At 34.1% G+C, this 11,242-nt stretch overlaps 1 protein-coding gene across 4 annotated transcripts in view; it reads right to left on the reverse strand.

Annotated features, from left to right (window-relative positions):
• The window catches only part of LOC108733712 (protein outspread), a 53,761-nt gene that overhangs the window by 7,818 nt on the left and 34,701 nt on the right, over positions 1-11,242 (reverse strand). For 3 of the 4 annotated variants that reach the window (XM_018464994.2, XM_018464995.2, XM_018464996.2), the window contains exons 3-4: positions 1,982-2,047; positions 34-487 (exon numbers count right to left, since the gene is read on the reverse strand). In XM_018464994.2, coding sequence (XP_018320496.1) covers positions 34-487; positions 1,982-2,047 — 520 coding nt within the window. Of the gene's footprint in view, positions 1-33; positions 488-1,981; positions 2,048-6,783; positions 6,803-11,242 lie in introns of those variants that run through there. The other variant, XM_018464997.2, reaches the window with a different exon arrangement.

Consider the following 11,242-nt stretch of genomic DNA (forward strand, 5'->3'; position numbering starts at 1 on the left):
TCAACCGTCACCATTATAAGTTATCCTATTTACCCGATTTTGTAAGTAACGAAATTTTCTCCGTATTTACCGGCAGTGGCATCGATAGGCTGGCCTTTGCTTTCTTTTGTTTCCTTTCACCACTGGTTACCTCACTTTTTTCCTCCTTTTCTTCCTTCAAGGGTGGAGTGAGGAAAGTCGTCGTTCGAGCAGAAGCACATGAAAGGTGGCGAGGTCGTCCAGGTTGAGGCGATGAACTACGTCCTAATTGAGGCAAGGAGGGCGAAGCTCTACCTCCGGGAAACGTCGCATGACGCTTGTGACTTCGAGGAAAAACAGCAAGAAGCTCGGCCCAAGCTCGAGCATCTTCGCGACTTGCTGCTTTGATAAAAGTCACTCGGTCTGGGCATGTTAAGGCAAGGGAGTGAGGGTGACCGGTTACTTGTTCCGCACCCGTCACTTCCATCACCCGACACATATCAACCCGTCCTTGTGGTACCGTGTCCGGCTGTAAAAAATAAATAAAAGGATATCAAAAATTAGAAATTCGAAAAAGGTTGTTAAAGGTGTATGTTTGGAGCATGGCGTTGTACGGGTGCGAAACATGGACAGTGGGCGTGGCGGAAAAGAAAAGGTTAGAAGCGTTCGAAATGTGGTGTTATAGGCGGATGATGAGGATAACGTGGGTAGAAAGGGTTAGAAATGAGGAGGTATTAGAAAGAATAGGAGAATAGAGGACTCTATGGAAGTCAGTAAAAAATAGACGAGATAGGTTGGTAGGACACCTTCTCAGGCATGAAGGTCTAATCAGAGACATATTAGAGACAGAAACAGGAGTTAGGAGGGGTAGAGGTAGACCTAGATTAGATTACTGTTCGCAAATAGTTAAGGATGTGGGCTGTTCTAGTTTTAGGGAAATGCGAAGTTTAGCTCAGGATAGGAAAAAGTGGAGGTACGTGTCCAACCAGTCTTAGGACTGACGACCCTATGATGATGATGATCAAAAATTGTAGAAGTATAAAAACAGTTTCATTATTAATAGAGGCAATGCTATATTACAAATTTTGTACTTTTGAAGACTGTATATTATAACAAATACGAAAACTGAAAGTAACGTTTTGCTCACGCTTGTGAGTTTCCTCACGTCGGGGGAAACATGAACACTTATATTAATTATAAATTTTGGTCAAGGTTTTTGGAATAAAAAAGCGTCACCTGCTTACAATGTTTCGAAATGGCAATATTAGGATTGACTATTGCTATTAACATGTTGATTTCTAATATATTTACCAGATGGCAGACTAATCGAATTTAGCTCGTCAGCGCTCTCTTTCTTTCTCTTTCTCTTTGTAAACAGTAAGCAAGAGGGAAAGAGATGTCCACTAACACGTTCGATTTTTGGCCAGACCTAAGGTAATTTCCTCAGATCTAAGAAATTTAGTCATCTTTCCCTTAAAGGGCTTTTTTAAATTTATAATAAAATATAATTTTTGTGCCAAATGAAGTCTTGTTGTTTAAAGGTTATTTGGATATTTGCGAATAACTAAAGAAAAAAAAAGGTCTTCCTTTTTTGTATCAAAATACATCTTTTTTGTTTAAACATTCTTTTTTTTTTCGCTATAGAAATCTCCGGGGAAATTCATGCAAGGACATTTAGGAGCAAAACTAGGGAATAAAAAGAAATTCGTCTGGTAAAGTTGATTTTTGCTGGCCAGCTCGCTCCTTGCCGCTGATACGTTATCCTATTTCGTTCCTACTTCCTTCCAAAAAAGCTTTAGGAAGTGTTACAGTCATAATATAAAACTTCAATAGATGAAAGTTTTTATAATTGTTGGTATTAGGCTTGTCGCCCCGTTATTGAATAAGGATTTTAATCTTCTTAAAAGCCTTGTTCAACGACGACGAGAATGCCCGAAAAGTTACAATTATATCAAGGGTGACCACAAAAGCTTTAATCAATTAATGAAAGTTTTTAATCAATAATAATTAACTTGTAACTTACGTGTTCATCTACAGAATAACTTAACTCTCCATCGTCATACAGAACAAACCAACGACGTTGCCACCTCTGTAATAAAATATCTAAATTAATAAAACTGTATTATTAGTTATGCATATAATGCAGATCTATGTTAAAAAGATAAGCTAATACATGGATCAAGTTAAGAATAACTGCTTGGCGTATTTCCTTTAGGTTGAAAATAATGTAAAAGTTTATTCAGTAAACCACAGTAAGTGGGGGGTTGGCTGAAGAACCATGACATTTCGTAATAACACATAAGTGAAACGAACAAGTTATTGTTTTTTAAGGAAGAAGTTTGGGAGAGATACGACCTAACGTCCTTCTAAGCTCTGCGGTTTCTCAGTTTGATTTATATGTATATGCTGGACGTCACTGATGGAAGTATTGTTTGTTTTAAGTAATTTGCTTTTCCTTATGATTAAATTTGTTCCTTACGGGATGGAGGGTATTCAAGTACTACACATGCAGGTTCGAGTCCGACGATTTCGAAGTCAAACCGACCATGCCTGGCGGGTCGATTCGAATAGGCGAAAAGTTGCCCGTGCATGGCTTCCGCGGTACAATTTTCAATAGAGCGCGCGGTGGAACGGTTCGACGGTGCGCGGTGCAACGGTCGGGCGATACTTCAATCTTCGTCCATGTTTCGCAATTTTCTCCCTTATGGGGTACAGGGTGTTCAAGTAGGTTTACTTTTAATGTTTTTATTCCATCGTTTGGACAACTGATGAATTCCGTCGCGAAAGAAACTTGATAGTTTTGATAGAAGAAATTCATCAATGGTTTCTTGGACCTCGTCAACTATTTTGAAGTTCTTATCAGCCATGTGATGCTAGAGCGATCGGAATAGATATTAATTCGATGGGACAAGGTCTGGCGAATTAGCCACGTAAGGGAGACTCTCCCAACCCAATTCACAGATCTTTGGTACCTTTTGCAACATGCGGCCGAACATTATCATGTTACAAAACCACTTGTCTATTGCTGCTACCAGATTTCAGAAACTCATAATAAACTACGCCTTTCATATCCCACCAGATACATAGCAACACTTTTTGTGAATGGATGTTGGGCTTTGGAGTCGATGTTGACGGCTTACCGAGATTCACCCAAGATTTTTTACGTTCAGGGGTTTCGTACAACACCCATTTTTCATCACCAGTAATAATTTTGTAAAGAAAATCTTTTCTGGTTGCTCTTTGTTTTCTGGGGTCAAGTTTTTGAACTTTACCAAGTTGATGTAGACGATGTGAAACGCATTGCTTAGTAACACCTAGTTGTAGTGTAAGCTCGGCTTTAGTCTAAGTAGGATTTTATCTTAACAGTTTCTTCACTTCCTCATCGTCAAATTTTTGTGGTTGGCCCGAGCATTCCCAGTCTGAATGATCAAAATCTCGCATTCTAAACCTTTGATACCACTTTTTACACGTTTCATGTGTTACAGCGTTTTCCCCCAGGACAGCACAAATCATTTCTGCAGCTTCAGCAGTATTCTTCTTTAATTGAAACGCAAAAAAAGTGTAGTGTCTCAAAAGTTAAATTAGTTTATGTAACTTTGACATGAAATGATTCACATGCAGAATAAAACCCAGTTATTAATTTGTACACCTAATACAATAACAAAGTTATGCAATTTTCCAGGAGCAGATATAAACACACCTATCTATAAATACCATCTTCGACTATAAATAAACACATTAATACGAATTTTTTGAAATTCTCTTTGGAACTTTAGTTATACTATATCTGTGTGCATTTGTTACTGAAGGCGGCCATTTTGATTTCGATTGTTGTCACATTGTTGCTGTAGTCGGCCATCTTTAAATTCAATTGTTGGCACATTGTCGTAGTCGGCCATTAAAAAATTTTGATTGGTCATCGTTGGCGGCCATTATGGTTTTTCGAATAATTGAATTAAAATACGCGGAAAGAAAACAAAACAACCTTTTACCATCAATAAATAATTCAATTAATAAAAGACGGAAATGCTTTAATGTTTTAAGGTTTATTTATTGGGTGTAGGTACCTACGTTTCAGAAACATATAGAAATAGATACGCATTTGAGGGAAATTTTAGATTTTACATACGCAATAATTCCCGTTCGTTAGTGGATTTCCGCTTGACAAAAGAGAAGATTTCGAAACGTACCGCCTGCTGTGAAATAACCAATTTTTGTGACTTTCCTTACAATGTCATGCATTTGGATACTTTAACATTAATTTTAGCGTTTAATAAAAGTTTTGAAAAAATTCTTGTGTAATAATCTCAAGCATTTCCGCAAAAAAAGAAAGTTGTCAGCATTGTAAAGCAACTTAAGGGGCGGTAACGCAAACTACATTACTCAAAAAAGTCAGTAAAAATAAACCTACATAAATTAAGAAGAAGAATTACATTTCAAGTCTGATTACGTAATATTTTAACTCTTTTTATCTAACAAATACGTATGTGGACATTCACACGAAAAAGTTGATAAAAACAGTATGACAAATGATGTTTTCATTTTACTGAAACATCTTTAAAGTTCCGAAACAGTTCGCTCGCAAATACCGAACATTTTTCGTCCGCATCACAATGGCAGTTGTAGAAAAATGGTCTCGTTATTTACTGTCCGAAAATAGATTTCTTTGGACAACAGGGCACTTGTCCAACGTCCGCATTTTCAGGCCAGTGACATATGTGTTTGTGTGCTTGTGTTTCGTATATAGACACATGCACTCGTTGCGTTAGGTTTTTCTTGTTGCAGTTTCCGGGAAGTTTATTTCGGTTGAGAAATGGTCTGCCGTTTTGGTCGTGACGAAATGGCAACAAAAGTGTTGTCATCGCGGAGAAAAGCTTATGGGGAAATGTACGATTGGTAAAAACAAGAATAATAGAATTAAGTCACTGGACATTTAGAATGTCTTTACCGAATTTTGCCCACGACTGGAAAATAGTAGAAAACAAGGGAAGAAAGTATGCATTCGTTCTCTGGTGTGAATTGCCACCCATGCACGGAGAAAACTGAATTTTTATGGCAAATCAAAAATTACAATTTCCGATTGTAAATGGCTGAATTTGCCGTAGAAATAGTAGAATTTATTAGGTAAGTAACAATTTAAATTTTGACGTTTTTTAAAAATTATTTTAAGTTTTTTAATTATTACAATTAAATTTGTAATATCAACTANCCATAAATGCTCAGAGAACACATTTCCATTTGAACCCTTGCCACGTAATGAGTGCGACGAAAAAATATTCGATAACCAGTGTTTCTATGTTTTTAACGATGCTCTTTTCGATGGTGTTGGTTAAAAATAAATATTAAAGCATGGAAAAATCGAAAATAAACAAAAAAACGTGATTTTTGAATTGACTTTTTTCTTAAAACGATTTTTTTTATATGCTTAAAACCTATATAGATCATGATCTCGATATCTAAACATGAAATAATCACTGTTGGTCAAGTCGAAATGCCTTTACAAACCGTTTGATCAAACTAAGTGTAATGTAAAGTGGTGAAAGCAATACTTTCTTTGTCTCTCTCCCTCATACTTACTGCTCGCGGAGGAAGAGAGAGAGTGCTGAGTTTGCCATATAGTGGATATATAAGGTAATAGGACTTATTTTAAAAAACTTACACGAAAAAAATTTTTTTTATCACAACGCAAAAGTTTTCGATTGTAAATGACTGAAATAGTAGAATTTATGAGGTAACTTGTAATAATCTCAATTTTGATATATTTCTTTAAAATTTTTTCAAGTTTCTTAATTATTACAATTAAATTTGTAATATCAACTAAAATACCTAGTAAATTTATTTCTGCTAGGATTTTATTTTTACAAATTCGACTCCAAATTGTAATTTTTATTATTTTCGCTTATGAAGCAACGGATTAGTGGGATAAATTGTAAATATGGCTTTAATATTTTGGTAAATTTTCCTTTTTCATTTTTTTTTGTCAGGTGATACCGGCAAACTCCAGGGAGGAGGTGCCATACTTTCTTCTCGAGGCGTTTGTGTATTTTTTTCAGCATACCTCTACTGACAGTGCGATGATTTTTCAGGGACGAAAGTGCAACAAAACCCCCTCAATGCAAAAAATCGTATTTATTAAGGTCGATTTACACATAGTACCGTGCCCAAGCAGTGCTCTTTCCGTGCTAGGTCCGCAACACAATTATATTTTATATTAATACGTATATATCTATTAACAGGAGACAACAATTCTAAAGTGATTAGTTTCCACTTTGAATTCAGTAACGAAGGGCGTAATTATAGGTGCATACGTACTATTACTACATTGTACGGTTGTACAATATTTTCTCATAATGATTGTTCATCATCATCATCATCATCATCATAAGGTCGTCAGTCCTAAGACTGGTTGGACACGCACCTCCACTCTTTTCTACCCTGAGCTATTTTCGCATTTCCTTCAAACTAGAACGACTCACATCATTAACTATTTGCGAACAGTAATCTAATCTAGGTCTACCGCTGCTAACTCCTGTTTCTGCCCCTAATATGTTTCTGACTAGACCTTCATACCTGAGAAGGTGTCCTTTCAACTTATCTCGCCTATTTCTTATTGACTGTTCTATTCTTTCTAATACCTCTTCATTTCTAACCTTCTCTATCCACTGTATCCTCATCATTCGCCTATAACACCACATTTCGAACTAACTTCTAACCTTTTCTTAATGATTGCTTATGTCAATTTATACATGATATATAATAAATATGCCAACTGTTACTAGACAAGTAACCATGTACTGAAAAAAAAACTTTAGGGTTTCACCTCACCAACTACTAATGCTCGTGGGCGAGAAATTTGTCCGGACCACGCGAAATGGGCCGATGGGGGTGGTTGGGGAGAGAAATGTTAGACATATGAAACGAAGATAGAAGTGAGTAAAGGATTATTTATTTATCTGTGGAATATTATTACCTTAGCATTTGCCCAAGTGATCCAAGGAAACCACAGAAACAACTGGACTAAGGCAAATGGATCCGCGGAAAGCTAAACAAAAGTCTAAACTTCTAGACCATGCCGCTCGTTCAACGGCTCAGACAGGTCGTAGGGAATTTAAACGTGAGGGTTACATATTTGATGGGAAACGAAAGGACACGACAGTAGCACGGTATCAATACGGCACTGTATGTGTGAACTGACCTTTACATTTAAACTTGCAACTTTACCTCTTAATAATGGTATAGATTGGGAAGGTATTTTAACTTTTCAGCGTGGAAATTGCCGCCCGAGTTCAAGGCAATGATGGAAATCATGCGGAGGACGGTGAAATCCTTTTTTTAACAGGGAGTAAGTACAATTTCCTACCCAGTAGGAAATGTATACTTTCGTCCATTAAGCCAGAGAAAACTATAAAAAATAATAGGATATTTGTTGTTTAACAAAATAAGTCTGGCAGTCTTGTTCCATTGTAAAATTATAATTACTTTTTTATTAATTTATTCGATTGAATACAGTATTTATTTTAATTTTAATGTAAAAAAGTACATAACGCATTAGAAAAAACACTTTTTAATTCATTTCACTGAAAATTTAAGTTAAATAACATATGCGGGGTTTTCTATTTTCATCAGAAATTAAACTTTCATATCGGATTGATGTAATACTGCTTTTTTCCTCGAAATCTTCATAATTAAAAATATATGGTTTTATATTTAACACATTAAAATTGATTTTTTTTCTCGCTGTGGTTTAACTACCCGGTGTCACTATCCAGCACCTAACTGGATCTCAAAAAGAGTGCCGGATCCACCGGGTACCGGACCCAAACCGGATGCTCCTCCCAAACTCCAGTATACATACATACATATACTGTACATAACAGCAACAATTACGCATTAGTCCTGCTAATATTTGCTTTCACTATCATAAAACAAGTATTAATGCTGTACATAGGTAGGTACACATTTAAAAAAGTTATTGCCTAAAAACACGAGCAACGAAACGTCACCAGAAGGCAAACGTTTGTTCTGTGGACGTAAATTCCTATCTATAAAGCCGTAACGCGCCTTGTACTATCTTTGTACACTACGAAATTATCCGGTAATAAAACACCGACTCTTAAAATTGAAAACATTGTAGAAAGCTAGAAAGTAATATAATAAAATAAAGTCTACCTCTCTTTATCTGTTCATATGATGTAATACTACGAAAAATGTTTTTTAACTTAATGCAGATCACTTTAAAAAGCTTTTATGTCCTAAAATACTAATAAAACGCTTATGCATTACATCTTTTAACCCTTATACTAGCGCAAAAACAAAAAAATACCTCCGCGAAATTTTGTAATTCTGCCTGAAAGTTAATTTTTCTTCGAAAAACTGAGTTGACAGCATAAAAACAGAATAGAACCATTGTTATAGAACATGAAATTGTCTACAAAAATTTCCGAAAATCATATATAAAGTAAAAAGTCCATCGAAAAAAATTACAATTTTTTTGTTGGTATTTTACCTTTTTATGTAACAAGAGCGAAAATGCATAATTTTTTAAATATTTTTTTTTCCACTTTTCTAAAAACTCTCCTAAACTAACCGAACTCTCAAAAAGTGTAACACCCCTTAAAAGTTTTCAATTACTTTTATTGGATATATATTATGTTTTGAAAAAATCGACGTGTCAGGAAAAATTTGTAAATGTGTAATTTTTATGCTCGGTGATTTTTTTACAAATTAATCAACAGAAGTATCTAAAAAGACAAAAACAAAAAATTATGTGAAACTTCAGATAAACATCTCGAGTCCATTAGTGTTGCTAGATGATCAACATTTGACTGAACTCACTTCATTACCGGAAAAAAAAAGTAAAATGAAATCTTAAATGACAAAATTAAATAAAATTGGTATTTTTACTGTGAAAAGTATTTACATACTTAAGTTGACAAAGCTAAGCTAATAATTTCACGAACTTCACGTAAATTGTTCAAATTTTAAATAATTTCTTAATAATTGATATGAAAAGGGGAGGGTTGGGGGTTTAATGTTATTTATTTATTTAAAACTTTCAACGTAACGCTCAAGTTGTTGGTCTTTCTCAAGTTAAAAAGAAGATGTAAAGCAGATGGATTAGCTATTTTTTAATATTATGTAACGGTACATGTTACAAAAAACCAACCAAATTATAAATAGTGATATAAATAAAACAATAAATATACTAAGTAACATTCACAATTTTAAAATGGTTGAAGAAGTTAAAGTCTAACAACTTGGGCAAAACTTTGACGGTAATTTTGAATAAATAAATAACTTTAAACCCCCCTTTTGGCCTTTTTCCGACCTAGTCCACAAACAGGGGAAGAATGGATAATGTAATTTATTAATACCCCTTCATTGATCTTGAAATTGTTAATGTTTAAATTATGTTTAGTATTTACAAGTAGGTTGTTCATTTTAAAAATATTTAAAAATAGCACGTAACATTTCAATTCACAGACAACAACGCCAAAAGTGTGATATTTTGAAATTTTATTCACATACATATTTCTGATTTGGGATCTAGTTTGATGCACTCGGGTTTTTACACCTCTAGGAAAATTGAATTAGGTACAAGAAAAATGCATACATAATTGTTTCTGTAGGGTACGATACTTTCTTTAATAAAGTTTGACAGAACAATTATTATCGATCATAGAAATGATCAACGCTTATAGAATTTGCAAATCAAGACAAGAATTCATAAAAATCAATTCTTATCCATGTAAATTATGAATCGGCCATGTCATCCGAGTCGAATTTAAGTCAAGTTGGAACAGTGATTTTCAAGAAAAGGTAAAAAAATAAAACAGAAAGTATATAAAACTATGAAACGTGTTAAAATTTGACATTTTTGAACAAATAAGCGAATAACATACATACAATGTAGACATCTTTTTTTTTTATAAGTGAGTTAGTTTAATATGAAATATTCAATTCAATTCCTGAATTTTTTACCCACTACACGCTACCTGAAATTAATGAGGAAAAAATTGTTGCAGTTGTCATCCCCCTCATTAATTTGAGGTAGCGTGTAGTGGGTAAAAAATTCAGAAATTGAATTTTCAGTATAATATTTCATAATAAGCGAATAGCCAATGAAAAAAGAAAAATTCATACGTTACCAGAATTCTAGGTTCTTATATACATTATGTGGTCATCACCAAGAAAAAAAAAATGTAGAAGTAATACATAATCTATAATTTCAACAGTTCAATAGTACGATAATTTCACAGTCATCACCAGAAAATATAACGACGGTACTATGTATAACATAGCATTGAGGTTATTGAACTTATGTTATCTAAAAATATATGGTTTTATATTTAACACATTAAAATTGATTTTTTTTCTCGCTGTGGTTTAACTACCCGGTGTCACTATCCAGCACCTAACTGGATCTCAAAAAGAGTGCCGGATCCACCGGGTACCGGACCCAAACCGGATGCTCCTCCCAAACTCCAGTATACATACATACATATACTGTACATAACAGCAACAATTACGCATTAGTCCTGCTAATATTTGCTTTCACTATCATAAAACAAGTATTAATGCTGTACATAGGTAGGTACACATTTAAAAAAGTTATTGCCTAAAAACACGAGCAACGAAACGTCACCAGAAGGCAAACGTTTGTTCTGTGGACGTAAATTCCTATCTATAAAGCCGTAACGCGCCTTGTACTATCTTTGTACACTACGAAATTATCCGGTAATAAAACACCGACTCTTAAAATTGAAAACATTGTAGAAAGCTAGAAAGTAATATAATAAAATAAAGTCTACCTCTCTTTATCTGTTCATATGATGTAATACTACGAAAAATGTTTTTTAACTTAATGCAGATCACTTTAAAAAGCTTTTATGTCCTAAAATACTAATAAAACGCTTATGCATTACATCTTTTAACCCTTATACTAGCGCAAAAACAAAAAAATACCTCCGCGAAATTTTGTAATTCTGCCTGAAAGTTAATTTTTCTTCGAAAAACTGAGTTGACAGCATAAAAACAGAATAGAACCATTGTTATAGAACATGAAATTGTCTACAAAAATTTCCGAAAATCATATATAAAGTAAAAAGTCCATCGAAAAAAATTACAATTTTTTTGTTGGTATTTTACCTTTTTATGTAACAAGAGCGAAAATGCATAATTTTTTAAATATTTTTTTTTCCACTTTTCTAAAAACTCTCCTAAACTAACCGAACTCTCAAAAAGTGTAACACCCCTTAAAAGTTTTCAATTACTTTTATTGGAT

The sequence above is a fragment of the Agrilus planipennis genome, unplaced genomic scaffold (assembly GCF_000699045.2).
Source record: "Agrilus planipennis isolate EAB-ADULT unplaced genomic scaffold, Apla_2.0 scaffold78, whole genome shotgun sequence".
NCBI classification, from domain to species: domain Eukaryota; kingdom Metazoa; phylum Arthropoda; class Insecta; order Coleoptera; family Buprestidae; genus Agrilus; species Agrilus planipennis.